We start from the raw sequence: 16,951 nt of genomic DNA, 5'->3' as shown, positions 1-16,951 counted from the left end.
CCGACAAAAGGTAGGCGGCTGTTGGCATAGCCACGGCCGACGTCTCAAGTTGCAAGACCTTAGGTGGCCGCCAAACACCATCAGCGAGGGTCGCCTCGGGTCGGGCGACCCCAGCGACCCTCGATGAGTGCTGCTTGGTCGCGCGACCTCAGGCGGCCCTTCATGGCGGTCGCGGTGAGGTCGTGGGTTGTCGGAGGTCGTAGCAACCCACCTCGTCATGACCCAAGCGACCTTCATGACCCAAATCCAGGTCACGGCGAGGTCGTGGGTCGTCGAAGGTCGCAGCGAGGTCGTGCCACTCAGATCTAGGTTGCGAGACTAGCCAGTGATGGTCGCCGGGGTAGCTACGACCTCGCCAACCTCTCTCCAGCCCCTCGTCGACCCATCGCAACCTTGTCGGTCAACATCTAAGAATCTAACGAAGAAGAAGATGAACAGTGCATTAGGCCTTCCGAAAATGCTAAAAGCTTAAGGTAAGTCAGCCTTTTTTTTTTTTTGGTCGGTCCTACTCTAATCCTACTCTAACACTCACTCTCAGACTTTTGCGCTGCCTCCTTGCAGGGCGTAGGAGTCAAAACTCACTCCTGAAATGAAATCGTCCCCACCCCAATCCCCCTAAGAATATGGGGATTTGATCTCCTCACCTCCCTCTTCCAAGTTGGAATGGTGGCCACTACCCCCAGTGGTTAGGTTAGCCTTTGAAAGGCCAGCATTTCTTCAAGGTAGGTTTCAAAAATTTTCCTAAACACTCAATATTTAACCAAATGGGCTTTGAACACCCAAAACTACTTGCCAATGCTGGTCCCAAATGCAGCCTATGTCAGTCTTAACATTCTCTTTTCCTCTCATAACTGACCATGCCCAGCTGTATCGATGAAAGTTAGATGCAAATCATTGCAGGCTGTGCCTCTTCGATTTTTCAAAGCGCTTCTCTCCTATCCTGGCGATTCTTATGATTATGACAGTCCATCATCTGTTCTCAAATCACCCTTGGCTTCACGACCATCTTCATGCTATCCTGGAATTGATGCTCCCTCAGAAGGATTGGTTCGATGGCAGTTACGGCTAGAGTATTTTGCTTATGAAGCCTTACGAGATTTAAGAATTGCCATATTTTTTTAGATTATAGTGGATTACCCGGATAGGTGCTCTGCCCTTTCTCTCATTCAGGGTTGCAGGCATGAATTATGAAAAGTTTATTTTGCCACAAAGGATATACTAGTGATTGTTTCAGTTTCCTTTTTTTTTCCCTCCTGAATTCAGAGATGACGCTTTAGTTTATTGCCTTTTCTAGGAAACAGCTATAAACAGTGCCATGTGATAAAATGAACAAAATGTTTCCTTTATATAGAACGCCCGTGAAATGTAAACTGGCAATGTCTCATTGCTAAAATGTAGGAGAGTCAATGGTTCGGTTCGATTTGATTTTTAAAAAAAACCGAATCAAACCAATAAGGAATTTATTAAACCGAATTGAAATTGATCCGAACCGAACCGGTTCGGTTCGGTTTTTTGATTTTTACTTTTGTGTTTGTATTTCTCCCTACATACACCACTTTCTATAAATTTTTTACTTTTAAAATCGATTTTTTAATTATTTTTAAATTTTATTTTTTTCCTTTTCTTTCTTTTTTTATTTTTTTTTATTTTTTTTTTATATTTTCTTTCTTTTTCTTCTTCTTCTTCATTGGCCAGTCGCCGGCCCAAGAAGAAAAAGAAAAAGAAAAAAGAAAAAGGAAAGGATAAAAAATGATTTAAAAAAATAAAAAAATAAAAAAGGAAATTTTTTAGATTTTATCGGTTTGGTTCATTAACCGAACCGGTTAAAAGGTTTCGGTTTTTTAATGAGAATCAAACCAAATAAGAATTGAACCGAAAAAAACCGAATTTTTTGGTTCGGTTCAGTTCGGTTTTTGACACCCCTACTAAAATGTACTCTTAGCACTTGTGCAATGGTGTTGTCTTACGGTAACGGCTTATATTAACATGATATGTCATTATTGGCTAACATAAATTGGGTACCAATGGAGACAAGAGAAAATGAGTCAACTGCTACATATGCATCAACAGGATTCCAGAGTGTTATACATCATCCTCTTGTTGGAGCAAGCATTCAATTATAATCTATCAGCCACAATCCTAGTTCCCATATTTTCACTAGAACTTTTATTACTCGTAAAATACTCATCAGATAATCTCCTCTCTACAAGAAATCAAGAACGTGGCCTGTGGTAGCCATAGACTCCATCGAAGGTACTCTACGAGAAATTAAGAACGTGGCATGTAGTAGCCATAGACTCCATAGAAGGTCTGTGCTAAAGTAAGCATAAGCAAAATGAAAGCAGCAATTAAGGAAATGATAGACCAGGGATTACTGAAGTACTTCAGCTTGAGACTGGCTATCCAGCAATTCCACTTGTTGCCGGAGTAAGTGTTCACATCCTTAGACAGTTTAGAGAGATAACTGACATCTTCAACTAATACCACCTCCTTGCAAAGCTGGTTGAAAAGGTTAGCAGCCTCGGCGTCGCTCCCGAGCCAGTGGTCCATGATCCCGCAATCGTGGAGGTGCTCCACGTCCTTGGCGGAGTTAATCAATTTGTCCATGAAGAAAAGGTACGAGGTGACGTCGTTGTCGCAATCAAAGTGACACTGCTCAAAGGCTATCAAGTTGAGGAAAAGCGACAATGTCGTTTCCTCGATCTTAAGCCAGGGAAACTCGAGGGTCCCGTCCTTGAATTGGATGTTCCAAAAAGCCCCCACTTCCCCCTTTTTGAACTTGATCCCTTTTTTCCGAAGCTCGGTCACGCAGTTGATGACCGGTTGCCCAATTTGTGACAACTCCAAGGTCGCTGCCCACCTCGGGCCTAGGCACAGGAGGCTCCGCCTGAACAATTCGAGGCAATGGACTGCCCGCTTCGTGCTCGAGCGCGAGAGGCTCGGCTGGAACGATACAAGGCAATGGACTGCCCACTCCTGGAGCTCATCCTCATTGGCTAATGGGTTAGACTCCAGCCTTTTCGACCCAACGCAATGAAAGGGGCACTCTGTCGGCCTTAGAGGGTGTAAGAACTTAAGCGCCAACTTGGCCAAGAGCTCATCGTGGTTGGGTTGGCCGCACTGGAGGTTAAACAGCAGATCAAGTATGAAGAGCGGAATCTGATTCTCGAGCAAGATCATGTCCCGCTGGATCAAGTGCATCAAACTCCGCAACTCGGAGAAAACGGGGTCATCTTGAGTGTAGCCAAGTTTATCAAACCCGTTGGACCATCCCCAAAACAACTCGATCACAAAGCACCCATCGAGAACCATCATCATTACGAACTCCTCACTGCTCATGGTTATCACCCCCTCATAGCAAGCGCGGGCTCTCTCCTCGACTTGCTTCACCGCGTCTAGATACTCCTCTATCTTCTGATTTTTGCGCTCGAGCATGCACACGAGGCCGCGCCACTTGTCCTTGTCCTTCTCACGAAGGCGCTCGTCACCGTGATAGTACGGACCGAGGGAGACAATCTGGGGGACGCAGGCCTTCGTCTGGCCATCCTTGAGATAGTGCGGGATCCGATAGATGGAGCGCTTTGCCCATGAGCATGCCCCGTTGTCTAGCTTAGCTCCGGCGAGGATGTCATTGATGGAGATCATCCACTGGGACTCGAGCGGCCTCGGCTTACCTTTGCGTTGGTTTTCACCCCCATCGGTCTCAATCTCGATTTGGCGATCCTCGGATGTTTCTTGCTGTGGCTCGTGAGGAACGGTTCGGCTGAGCTCTATGTTGGGATTTAAAGCCATTACTCCTGTAGAATGGGTTTATGTTTATCTGCCTTTGCCTTTCTAGAGTCTTGATATATGAATTGATGCTTTCTAAGCTAAAGAAAAAAAAAATGCAGGGATTCTAATGATTAGGGATAATTGGAACAAAGGATAAATTTTTCCAACATCGCCATTCATACATTAAAAAAAAAAGGATGATTTTTATGTCTAGGGATATTGGAACGACAAAGAAATTTATCAACATCGAGATTCAAAACGTGCTTTAAAATGTTTAAGCCTTTATGACAGGTCATCATATTAATAAGCTAGAAGCGTGAGAGACAAGACGCCCCCAACATCGCCATTGTAATGAATGGACAATCTGCTGCAATCACGTGGCATCGTTTACACCGGAGGCAAGTCAATTACGTCTTTTGAAGCAAAAAATAATTATTGTAAAATAAATAAGACTTCTTATTTTTCATGAGTTATTTTGTAAAAAATCCATCAATGGATAAATATATTGATTAACAACTTTATCTCATCTCTAAAGTATTTCAATTTTAAATATTGAATCTTTATAGTCTCGTAAACAACCTAACAAAAATATAGTCATATTTTCCTTTTTCGGTACATATGTGTGTAATTGCTTCAATTATGTTGAAAAGTTGGTTCTATTAACTAATGATTTAAATGTTTCATGCCAAGATCATTTTATGAAATCTTTTAAATGTTAACTTTTCGCAGACACGCCTTGTGTGTGTACACTTTTGCTAGTTATAATAGTAACAAAAGATATTTGTCTCTTAATTGTCCTTGAATCTCAAACAAAGTTTTCAACAAAAGTGTCTCAAGAAATAGTTTGTTGTGGTGAGACCATAAATTTTTCTAGATCAACAGTCAAAACTTGGAATAAATGAAGACCATAATGTTTTTTTCTAGATCAACGAGACAATTGTCGGAACTTGAAATCTTAGAATAAACAAGACCAAAAAGTCTTTTCCTAGATCATCGGGGCAGCTATCCGAACTTGAAATTTTGGAGTAAACAAAGACTAGGAAGTCTTTTTCTAGATTAATTCATATGGAGGTTCATGAAAGCCTAATTACCGGACCGTTGTCAGAATTGAAATCTTGAAATAAACAAAGACCATAAAGCCTTTGTGCAGATCAATTCATATTCTTTTTATAAAAAAATTCCAATTAATCAGTCTCATTTATGTTTTTTCTTTTTTCTTGACACTAAAGGACAAATTGCTTTGCTTTGTTATTAATTGCTCACCCATCATACAAACTAGCAACCATAAATTTATTTAATATGCGAGCCTTCTCTCAAGCATAATAACAGCCCAGTGTGGAAATTAGTCACAAATAAAAAATAAATAATGAGTTCTTAAAAATTTGAACGTTACAAGATCCATCAACTTAAAATGTTGGAACAAACCGTTACTCTCTTCAATTATTGCTCCCTGATGTCATCTCTCTTAAGATAAACATGTCTGGCAAAAGAAATTAGTTAAAAATGTGAGAAGTCTTAACCTTTTTATCCCTCCAACTCTATTATTACTCCTCCGAATATTCAATTGGAGCATTTAGTTTGATTTTCCCATAAGAGTCGGTTGATATTAATTGTCCATGGATCTCACACAGAAATTTCAAAATATTTATGAGGTGGCCCAATATATAGTTTGTCCACGTGGTGGTTCACGTGAGCTTTCTCGTCCAGTAAAAAGGATTGAGAGAATATCATCATCATCAACTCGAGAAAGATTAAATAACCGACGCAAACCCATGCCAAGAATCGAAGACGATCACCGTAAAAAAGGTACCTTTGCAGCGAATGACCTGACCATTGGTGCTCCCCATCTCAGCCTCGGCGATATCCCACCACCCGAATTGCTTGTTTTCTCTTATCTCTCTAACCTCAAGAACCGTCCCTTGCGCAGACGGAAGGAAATGGGTCTGGGCGCTTCTCGGGGGGTGTGGTGGTTTGGTATTTATACAAAAGCTCACCGAATCGAGGAGAGAAGGAGAGGAGTTCGAGTGGCTCAAGTTCAATTAGTTGGTTGAGAGACCAAGCAAAAGGTCTAATCTAGTCTCAAGCAGCAAAGACGAATATGAGGTATACAGGATGAGAAGGAATTCGATACCTTTTCATGTCTTGTTATTTTCTTCTTCTTCTTTTCATATTCTATTTATGCATTCCGACCTTTTAGAGCGCCTGTTAAGTGCACGGTACGAAGTTCATGATGTTGAACTTTCATGATGTTGAATTCTTTGTCCTATTCGCTTAGCTCATCCACGATAAGAAAAAAGAAAAAGAAAAGAAAAAAAGAACATAATACCCTAAAGGTCTATTTATTTGGCTAAAAATGTGACTTTTCCGTAAATATTCTCTACGAAGCTATTTTTAGTAAAATGGCAATATTTTTTTTGCATTCGTTTGAAACTTGAAAATAAATTATAATATATTTTCCATCATTTGTATGAAAAATTCGATTTGATTTTCTTCCGTGCATTCATTTTTTACGTTTTCCTTTTTTAATTGAAAATTTAAATTATTTTTATTTTATTTTATTTTTTACTTTTTTTTTTTTTTTTTCGTTTTCTCCTCCCTTTTCTTCAGTCAATTGCTGACCACAAAGACTGGCTAAAATCGAATTTGAGCTCACTGGCCTCGAAAAGGCTTGCCGGCCTCAAGCCTCACTGATTTGGCGAGTGGCTAGCTCAAATTTGCTGGCCTTGGGCCTTGTAAGAGGCTCACACTCGCCCGTGTTCGGCCACAGGCATGGAAAGAAAAAACAGAAAAAAAGAAGAAGAAGAAGCGAAAACAATTAATTTTGATTTTTTTCAAAGAAGAAGAAGGGGACTGGTATGAGATAAGGATAAGAGAATGTAAATGAGGAAAATATATCCCCTACTTGAAAAGCCGAAAATTTTTTCCTCTATTTCAAAAGATTTTTTTCCATGGATGAAAATTTCTTTCCGAACCAGTTCATTTTCCATGAAATGAATACCGAAAAATTTGAAAAACATTTTTCTACAAGTTGTTTCCAGCAAAAACGAATGGAGCCTATATTTGAGAATTTGGAGACTAATGCCACTTAGGCGGGCAATATCATAGACCATGCAACTACTTGTTTCGCTAGCAGCTAAGAGCTTGCATGGCAATGTTTCTGTTTCTCCTAATTTTTGTTCTTTTGTTTTCCGGAACAAAAAAATAACAAAAATTCGTTTAGTAACGCCAACTTATTTTTCTATTCCCCGAAATAAAAAAGTAGCCGGAGAATATACTTAAAACAAAAAAAAAAAGAAAAAAAAAAAAAAAAAAGTAGCTTCTTGTTCCCGAGAATAATTTGTAAAAATAGGTCCATTTTTTTTTCTTTTTCTTTTGTTCTTCTTCCTTGTCGTCGCCTAACTGCCGGAGACCGTCATCGTTGTCGCGGCCCAACCGCTGTCACCACAGCCCCTGATTGCCGGCGACCGTTATCGCCGCCACCCATAGTCCACTGGCCACCCCCGCCGGTCGACCACTGCCATCGACCATTGCCCGACCGCCACTCGACCACCGCAGGAGGGGTTGGTGGAATATCCCTCCACAGCACAGGAACTTATAAGGCACGTTGTGATTGCATAATATTAAGCTACCTGTTATGGTGCATCTGCCGCACAAGTTCTAATAGCAATGAATCTTCTCTCAGGTCTCCTGATTCCAGTCTATCAAAAACTTCAAGTCATTTCCTGCATATGATGTGCATATTTAAAATCATAGCAGCTCCGCAATTTGGAGTTTAAACCAAGGATTCCAAGATAAAATATTTGAAAAAAAAATAATAATAGTGGACTCTTTGCAATAAATCAAATCACAGAGATGCCTGAAAAATTTACACCTCTCACTATAGGCCATTTTTTTATGGTTTCTGTACATTATACATTGTGAACCTGTTTATGCTGGTTCCATTGCAACTAAATCATCTTACAGAAAAGTAAGATAACAACTTTCCAGTTAGCTGTCTTCTTGACAGGACTATGGGTGCGTTTGGGAACCACTTCCCAAAGCCCCTTGGGAGTCCAAAGCCCCTTGGGCCAAGTAGAGGGCGTTTGGCAAAAAATTTTGCACCTCCATTCTCCAAATGCCAGCCTTGTGAAGGCTGAAAGCCCAAGGCGAGTCCCCTGCCTTGGGCTTTCGGCTTTTTCGGCATGCCCACGCGGGTACTGTTCATACTTTTTTTTTTCCGAAATTATCCTTACGAACTTTTTGTTTTGCCGTCTTTTGCCCTTTCGAGAATACTGTTCATCTTCACCACCTGTTCTTCCTGACTGCTGCGAGGGGCCGGTGACGGCTAGAGGGACGCCGGCGTGATCGCGACAACCTAGGCGATCGTCGTCGGAGAGTTGGGCGACCTCCGCGAGTCGCGGTGACTCAACGACCATGGCGAGGGACCGCCTCGGCGAGTCGCAGCGGCCCAGATCTGGGTCCTCACGGCTCAGATCTGAGTCGGCGACGGCCGATCGGGGTCGCGCGACCCTCGCCGAGGTCGCGCGACCCTCGCCGAGGTCGCGCGACCTCAGGCGAGGTTGCGTAGCCTCGGCGACGGCCGATCGGGGTCGCGCGACTGTCGGAGGTCGAGGCGGCGCCGTAGCCGAGGCTGTGGTGGAGGTGGACGATGACGGGGTCGACGGCGCGGGCGGGGAAGGAGAGGAGGAGCTCGAGGAAGGCGAAGAAGGGAGGGTAGTCGAGGGTCCAGGGGCTGGTCTCGTCGGAGTACCAGCGGGCGACGGGGAGGGAGTGGGTCAGGGCGAGCCAAGTGGCGGTGGACCTCGAAGTCGGTGCTTCGGTAGGAGGGGACCAGGAGGAGCTTGACGCAGGCGGCGGCGGCCGCTTGCCACAGGAGCTCGGAGGCCGGCGGCGGCGCCGGCGGCATGGGGGCGGTGAGGTTGGGGATCACCGGCGAGGGTCTAGGTTGAAGAAGGAGCTGCGCAGAAGAAGGAGCTGGGCATCGTGCGGCACTTGGGAAAATGACCAAAAGAAGACTTTGATTTTTACTGGAATTTCATTAAAAAAGAGTCTAAACTTGGATTTTATTTTAGGTTATAAGTTATAAACTATTTTGATGTGAATTTAACTAAAATTTTAAGTACATAATGTCTGTATTTATGACCCACACAGTCAAATTTTTTTATTTTTCTTTTGGTAATTTTCTTTTATCATAAAAGCCCTTTGTCCCCCAAACACCATTTTGCTCAAAGGTACTTCACAAAGAGCTTTCAAATTACAATTTACCAAACACAGTTTGCATTTTGGAAAATACCTTTAACTCAAAGGTCTTTGCATTTTCCTAAAGACTTTCCCCAAAAGTCTTCCCAAACGCACCCTATACCTATCTGCGGTGATTGTCCTGCGGTGGCCTAAGAACCTCCGATGTCCTTCAACAGCTCTGGCCATGTTACCAGAATAAGAAGAAACAAACACATCACTCTCCACTGAGATAATGTAGTCAATAGCAGCACTCTGAGATGCATGGTTAGTGAACCCTTCCAATTCTTCCTTCGTGGCAAGAGTTTCCTGCCATAGAAACAGAACCAGCTCGCTTTTGTATGTGATAAACAGATTGTTATAAGTTCACTATTTTTTTTTTTTTTTTGATCAGATAGAAGTTCACTAGTGACTAATTTGTGAATATGAAAAGGTAGCATAATCATTACAAACCTTAAAAACAAGATTAGGGAAGCGCGATGAGAGCGTGGACAAGCGAGCATTACCACCATAAATTTCTCCAGCAGCAATATAGATTAATGTTGATGGAGGATAACCAAGAGCTCGGAGGAAAATCCCCACCTCCTTGGGGGTCAAAGGGCAATTCCCTCCTAGTCTCTGTTCTGTGGAATTAATCTTCTTTACCTTCCAATGATTAGTGTTCTCCCTGTACAAACAAATTGAACAACATAAAGATATTAAAATGCAAAGCTGGGAACAACTCACTCATTTGAATGGATGACATGGAAAGCCATTAGCTACACAGGCATTCAACCTATTGACATCTCACATGTATGTAACTGTACTAGACAGATGTATTTGCGAGCTTGTGAAACTCTCACCTCATTATTGTCAGCTCTTTTGATTCTGCTTCAGTCAGGCCATAAGTGCAACCCGTAAAAGACAGCATGTCTTTCTCATATCTAAGATGAAGAGCAATGTATCGTCCCTCACGACTCCTTAGCCGCTCTATCAGCTTCTGTGGTTTCACCGTCATGCATGCTCAGTACCTATTTTAACAGGAAGCCCCGTAGGAGACCTCTTAAATGCATTAATCTAACATTAAGAATAAAACAGGATCTACAGCTCATATTTATCTAGGGGCTGCTTATCCAGCCTCGTTATTGACCTGATCAAAATAACTATTCGTTGATCTCATATGCTGCTTTCTAATATAGTTTCGTCCCGAATTATTAATCACTTTCTACGGCACATTAGACTTATCGGTATCCATGAAGATCAAAACTTCCAAAAGAACAAAAAAGCGAAACGAAGTGCGTTATACATCAATACCCACCTTTGCCAGGATCTCAATTGGGGGAGAGAAACGAAGTGCGTTATACATTGCACGGCACCTCAATCTCTGGATGTCAAGGGGCAGATCGTTGTTTGGTGGTTGAGAATCCGATTTTACAACATGTATTACCTGCAAGGGACACCATTAATCCTCCCACCAATAATTTGATGAATTGATATGACTTAAAGAGCCTCTTTTTGTAACATGTAATTCCGATCAGACTTTCAGAGAGTTTGCTTCATTAAATAAAGAACAGGTTTAACAATCTCCAATTATGTATATATTACAAGATCACCCCTAGAAATCCAAAAAATTGCAATGACACCGCATTTATTTTATGATAGTTCAACATGTGGATATTTACGTATAATGGAACAAACTTCGATCCAATATCTAAGGAGATGATGATGGTCAACTCTCTTGAAAGTTATTGCTATTTTGAAGAACGCGATCATATTTTTTATACACTCTTATGGAAGTTATTGATATTCAATGCAATGTAGAGACAAGTGACTCTCACATCCAAATTTGGGAATGATGAAAAACTATTTTGGTTTCTCACCTTAAATTCAATTACAACTTATTTAGTTTCCGATTATGTTATGTGCTAGAAATTCATGGCACGGGCAATGATGCTTATCAATAATTACCATAGGAGGACAAGACATGGAAATAGACCTAGGTGTAATGGTTATGTATGACTTTGACGTCATCATAGGAATGGATTGGCTTCATGAGCAAGGGGCTAAGATGGATTGTTATAGAAGGGTGATTCAATTTAATTCACCTAACCGGTCTAGTTTTGAATTTTTCGGAGGTCAGATAAGCCCCTCCATAGCTCTCATTTCAGTAGTGGAAGCCCATGCACTTCTTGACGAAGGATGTCAAGGATACCTAGCAGTAGTAAAAGATTATACGAAGGAGGAGAATAAACTTGATGAAATTCGAGTGGTTCGGGAATTCCAGGATGTATTTCCTGAGGAACTGCCGGGTTACCGACGGAATGAGAATTCGAGTTCAAGATCGAACTAATGCCTGGAACAAAACCGATATCGTAAGCCCCGTATTGGATGGCCTTAATGGAGCTGAAAGAATTGAAGTGCAACTACAAGAGTTGCTCAATAAAGGATTTATTAGGCCAAGTGCATCTCCTTAGGGTGGACCGGTACTATTTGTGAAAAAAAGAAAGACAAATTGATGCGCCTATGCATCGACTACAAACAACTGAATCAGGTGACCATTAAGAATAAGTACCAATTACCTAGAATTGATGACCTATTTGACCAACTGCAAGGAAGTTCGGTCTTTTATAAAATTGACATGAGGTCATGATATCATCAGTTAAGGATTAAGAAGTAAGACATTCCTAAGACTACTTTTATGACTTGCTATGGACACTACGAGTTCCTAGTAATGCCATTTGGATTGACTAATGCGCTAGTTGCATTCATGGATCTAATGAATAGGATATTCAAGCCCTACTTGGATCAATTTGTGATTGTCTCCATTGATGATATTCTAATATACTCCAAAGGACTCGAAGAACATGCGCAACATCTTAGTGTTGTAAACCCTTAAGAACCATAAATTATATGCCAAATCCAGTAAGTGTGAATTTTGGCTGGACCGAATAATATTCCTAGGACACGTGGTGTCAGGAAAAGGAATTTCGGTAGACCTAGCAAAAGTCAAGATGGAAGTAAATTGACTGAGACCAACAACGCTGACTAAGATACGGAGTTTCTTAGGACTAGCGGATTATTATAGAAGATTTATTGAAGGATTCTCACGACTTGCAGGTCCATTGATGAAATTGACTTAGAAGAACGTAAAATTCGCATGGAATGGAGAGTGTGAAAGGAGATTCCAGGAACTCAAAAGGAGACTGACTACGGCTCCAATCCTAACTATTCCATTTGGATCTAGTGGATTCATGGTGTATAGTGATGCGTCTCACAAAGAACCGGGATGCATTTTGATGCAACATGGCAAGGTCATAGCCTAAGCATCGAGACAGTTGAAACCCTATTAATTGAACTACCCAACTAATGATTTAGAATTGGCATCCATAATCTTTGCATTGAAAATATGGAGGCATTATCTGCATGGAGAGAAATTTGAAATCTATACAGATCATAAGAGTTTAAAATATTTATTTTCACAAAAGGAACTGAATATGAGATAGAGAAGATGGATGGAGCTATTAAAGGATTATGATTGTGAAATACGGTAACATCCAGGAGGGGCAAATAAGGTGGCAGATGCTCTCAATCATAAGTTGGCTATAGACATGGCCTGTGTAAGAGTAACAAAATGGAATTTGATGGAGACAATAGTGAATTCAGAATTTAAATTGGAGATAGACCATCTCACCGGTATGCTTACCGCATTAAGAATTGAACCAGAAATTATCCAGAAAATTTGAACTTTGCAAGAATCCAACCCGGAAATTTTGAAATTTCGAAACGAAGTGTCTTTAGGAAAAAGACCAGGGTTCCAAGTCTTTAAAGATGGAATCGTAAGATATCAGGGATGACTGTGTGTTCCCGACAATGAGGAAATAAGAAGGGAAATCTTGTCGGAAGCACATAGAAGTAACTATAGTATTCACCCTAGGAGTACAAAGATGTATTGGAATTTACGCCAACAGTATTGGTGGAATGGCATGAAAGCGGATATAGCTAAGCACGTCTCTCAGTGTTTGACTTGCCAACAAGTGAAAGCGGAACACCCCAAGCCCGCAGGACTGTTGAGACCGTTGGACATACCAGAGTGGAAATGGGAGCATGTGACGATAGATTTCGTGCAGGGATTACCAAGGACATCGAGTGGTCACGACTCTATTTGGGTGATAGTAGATTGCCTGACTAATTTGCCCATTTCCTAGCAGTTCGCGTAGATTATCCGATAGATAAATATGCTGAAATATATGTTAGCCAAGTAGTGCGCTTACATGGTGTTCCTGTAACCATTATGTCCGATCGAGATTCAAGGTTTACTTCAAATTTTTGGCAAAGTCTTCAAACCGCCTTAGGGATCAAGCTCCAGTTCAGTACTGCCTTTCATCCACAAATGAACGAACAAACAGAAAGGGTGATTCAGATATTGGAGGATATGTTGAGAGCCTGCATGATTGAATTTAAAGGAAACTGGGATGAAATATTACACCTAGTGGAGTTTGTGTATAACAATAGCTTTCAACAAAGTATAGGTATGGCTCCCTATGAAGCACTATATGGGAGGAGATGTAGGACTCCTATCTGCCGGAATAAAGTAGGAGAAAGAAAACTGACAGGACCTAAATTGATACAAACTACGATGGACACGATAGAGATTCTCAAGAAAAGGCTCAAAACATCCTAGAGTTGAAAGAAAAGCTACGCGGATAAGCGTAGAAGACCCTTGGAGTTTAACGTGGGAGATCACGTATTTCTAAAAGTATCCTCGATGAAAGCAATATCACGATTCGAGATGAAGGGAAAGTTGAGCCCCAGATTTGTTGGACCCTTTAAGATCCTTGAGAGGATAGGGGATGTAGCTTATAGGCTGGCATTGCCTCCCAAGCTAGCAAATTTACATTATGTTTTTCATGTGTCAATGGTAAGGAAGTATCAGCCTAATCTTGGTCATATACTCGATCTTGAAGCTATCAAAGTGGATGAGAAAGTGAGGTACCTAGAAAAGCCGATCCGGATACTGGATCAGAAGGAGCAAACCCTTCGAACAAAGAAAATTCCACTAGTAAAAGTTTTGTGGCGACACCACGACACGGAAGAAGCTACATGGGAAAGTGAAAAGGAAATGAGGCAAAGGTACCCCCACCTTTTCAATGAGACGTAAGTGATGTACAATTTTGAGGATGAAATTCTTTAAGGAAGTAAGAATTGTGATATCCGGATTTTCGCTGGACTTCAAATACGTGACAATCTATGAGGGATCGATGAAATTGTTGTCGGATTGTGTCGTTGGCGCCACTTGCGGCCGCTGTTTCGTTATGATCATTGCCAGACCGAAACATCGCATTTTATAATGATCCGCTCACTTTGAAACCTAAAGTCTCATCGAAACTTTCCTTACGCAATGCCACCAATGGGACCAACATCCACTAGCAAATGGTACCCTACTAAACGAATCCTTCGTACAATACATTTTCGACCCCATGCGTACATGAAAATTGATGACAACAAATGTCGGAGACTCCCCTAAACACTTCGCGTCGATTCTTAACTCACCTCAGCCAAGGATTGCCGACTGCCGCAGCTTCATTGAATGGCCATGTACCCGCGTCCTCTGTTTCTCTTTCATGCCGATCGACCAAGGAAGGGGTATTATTAACCCATGCAGCCCTCACGAAGCGACCTTCTCCCATGCAGAAATAAGGACACGCACGCCCGGCGTTGCCCTTCCGTCGCTGCCGACGTGACTTCGTTTGGTTGACTTGAGTGGTCAACCAAACGAAGCCCCCCCACGCATCGACGTGTAGGAGAGGTGGCAGCCAATGAAGCCGGTGAAAGCCACGTTCTTCCAGCTGGTTCCTTCTCGCAGCCAGTCCTTCGTGAAGCCGAGGCGGACTTCACGAAGAAGGGCAAGTAGAGAGAGAGAGAGAAATAATAACCTTCTCTCCACCACCGCCGGCTTTGCCCCTCGAGCGCGTGCCTTGCTGCCGCCGACTGCCACATCATCGGCCTCCTCGCCGCGCCCCGAGCCTTCCTCATCGTTGTCGGGTCACCCACAGCCGACCACAGCCAACCCCGACGCCACCAGCCTTCTCGTCACCGTCCGGTTCATCTTGACCGTACCGCAGCCCGTAGCTCAAGGTTTCTCTCGTCGTCGACGTCGCAAAATCAATGGCAAGTTGATATCTACTAACCTATATCATGTAATCCAGTCGCTGCCTGATGAAATGCGTCCGTAGATTAGCACTACTCGGGATTATTTCGCCAAATGGTGAATTCAGAATCGTGAATGGACTTTGGGTTATGTAGTTGAGAGTGTGAAATATTGTTTTAGTTAAGGGCAATTTTGACACCTAGGTATGTGTCGACTTTTCATGGTTGCAAAGCCTGAAAGTTTTCTCGTAAACTATATTTTAAATTTCGGAGAATTGTACTGGAATTTGCTGGTTTGCCAATGTGTCGATTTCACTATTTCAAGGAACGTCTATGGGACTCGCACATGCATTGCCATGGGTGGCGGTAAATTTATAAGGTGTGATTTTATAAACGATTTCAAAACCTTTGGACCAGATTTTTGGGATTATGAACCGCAAATTTGCTGACTTGATATTGCTGAAATTACTTGAAGTTTTATGTACATGTATATTTACGAGCTGTTTACGGGAATATATATACTAAGTTTTTTTTTTTTTTTTGGTAAAATGTAATAAATATATTGAGGAAGGGCCAAATGTACAAAAGATCACGTCACCAAAAACTTACACTCCAAATGTAAGAAATAAAAGGAGTGGAAGGGTGACGAGATGTAAAAGCCGCTAAGCGCGGCAGTGCACATACTACAACCCAAAGTCAAAAGAGAAGCACGGCATGGACAGCCGGCTACCAAACAAGCCAAAGGCGAAGGGGAAGCACTGACCGAACCAACTACCTACGGGTCCCCAATGAAAATAATTGGGTCTAGACCCCAACTTCTCTGCGGTTAAACCATGAAAATTAAATCTTGATGGATTTGGTACAAAACTCTTGATTTTATAAATTATTTTCAATGATGTGAGCTGGACATATTTCAAGGATTTGTTTACATTAAAGTTTGCCTCATGATTCGAGAATTTTGGAAAGCAATGTGTTTCTTGTGCGTCACCCACATGAAAGGCTTTTAGCTTAAATTTCGAGTTTGAGATTTAGAAATCAAAGCAGCTAATGTATTATTGATGTTAGAATACATTGATCTTAAATCTTGAGGCTGCTACACCATGGTTGATGTGTTATTGATGTCGTCGGACCCTCGGGACGATGATGCCCTAGGCGTCAGGTTGCTTGGAGGATCATAGTGGCGATGCCTCTGGAAGTCTAGGGATTGGTGAGCCCTGGAGGTTCCCCAGGTGTCGGGATGCCTAGAAGTGTGACGAAACACATTCTGGAGGGCTGGGGACATCATTAACATGGTGAGCTCCGAAGGTTCCTCATGATACCAGGTGGGGTGCGAGATGCCTGGAGATATAACATAACATGCTCCGGATGCCCGGTGATTGAAATATGGAACCAAAGGCCTTCGTGATGCTAGGTAGGGTGCGATATGCCTAGAGGGATGCAAACACTGGTCCTCCGGAAGATGGTGTTAGTGGATCGAGATAAAATGAATTTCTGAATTCCCATTGTTTTGATATGATGTTCCATTATTGAAACCTTCCAAATTGATGCATGTTTATTACCATTACTATATGTGCTGATTCGGATTGCGTAGAATCGAGTAGCAATAGGCTCCGAAATATAGTTTAGTAGAATTTTAACTGTTGAGTAGTCGTACTCACCTCTCGAGGGGCTAACATATTTCAGAGTAAGAAAGATGCCGCTACTGCCCCCATCCCCGGTACCTTCTACGGCATTCCCGTCGATCTGCGGTGGGAATAATCGGAGCATCCCAATCCGGATATGCTAGGACTGACTTTCATTTGAGTGCAGGTGATTC

The 16,951-nt window shown here is 42.2% G+C and overlaps 2 protein-coding genes across 3 annotated transcripts; both read right to left on the bottom strand.

The window, feature by feature from the left end:
• Positions 1 to 2,143: 2,143 nt before the first annotated feature.
• Positions 2,144 to 5,790, bottom strand: LOC104420161 (UPF0481 protein At3g47200). Of its 2 annotated transcripts, none has more exons than XM_039301418.1 (2): positions 5,582 to 5,790; positions 2,144 to 3,797 (listed from the first exon to the last, which is right to left on the bottom strand). In XM_039301418.1, exons 1-2 carry the CDS (start codon positions 5,616 to 5,618, stop codon positions 2,269 to 2,271), a joined length of 1,566 nt encoding a protein of 521 aa, XP_039157352.1. In that variant the 5' UTR covers positions 5,619 to 5,790; the 3' UTR covers positions 2,144 to 2,268. The 2 variants fall into 2 exon arrangements, 1 of the variants encoding a protein (XP_039157352.1); XR_005546334.1 differs by lacking the exon at positions 2,144 to 3,797 and adding an exon at positions 3,828 to 3,869.
• A 2,530-nt stretch (positions 5,791 to 8,320) lies between these two features.
• On the bottom strand, positions 8,321 to 10,411 carry LOC104420160 (O-fucosyltransferase 38-like). Its single transcript, XM_039302290.1, has 5 exons — positions 10,307 to 10,411; positions 9,852 to 9,988; positions 9,463 to 9,676; positions 9,127 to 9,318; positions 8,321 to 8,728 (listed from the first exon to the last, which is right to left on the bottom strand). Exons 1-5 carry the CDS (start codon positions 10,352 to 10,354, stop codon positions 8,321 to 8,323), a joined length of 999 nt encoding a protein of 332 aa, XP_039158224.1. The 5' UTR covers positions 10,355 to 10,411.
• Between the last annotated feature and the right edge of the window lie 6,540 nt (positions 10,412 to 16,951).

The sequence above is a fragment of the Eucalyptus grandis genome, chromosome 9, assembly GCF_016545825.1.
Source record: "Eucalyptus grandis isolate ANBG69807.140 chromosome 9, ASM1654582v1, whole genome shotgun sequence".
Classification (NCBI taxonomy): domain Eukaryota; kingdom Viridiplantae; phylum Streptophyta; class Magnoliopsida; order Myrtales; family Myrtaceae; genus Eucalyptus; species Eucalyptus grandis.
This window is presented reverse-complemented; position numbering and strand designations above follow the sequence as displayed.

Excerpts from the sequence above, each read along its gene's own strand:
- LOC104420161 (XM_039301418.1), bottom strand. The coding sequence starts at position 5,618 with ATGGGGAGCACCAATGGTCAGGTCATTCGCTGCAAAG. Across the intron at positions 3,798-5,581 it reads TCAGGTCATTCGCTGCAAAG|GAGTAATGGCTTTAAATCCC; the intron begins GTACCTTTTTTA and ends CCCATTCTACAG.
- LOC104420160 (XM_039302290.1), bottom strand. The coding sequence starts at position 10,354 with ATGTATAACGCACTTCGTTTCTCTCCCCCAATTGAGATCCTGGCAAAG. Across the intron at positions 9,989-10,306 it reads CAATTGAGATCCTGGCAAAG|AAGCTGATAGAGCGGCTAAG; the intron begins GTGGGTATTGAT and ends GTGAAACCACAG. Across the intron at positions 9,677-9,851 it reads AAAGAGCTGACAATAATGAG|GGAGAACACTAATCATTGGA; the intron begins GTGAGAGTTTCA and ends TTGTTTGTACAG.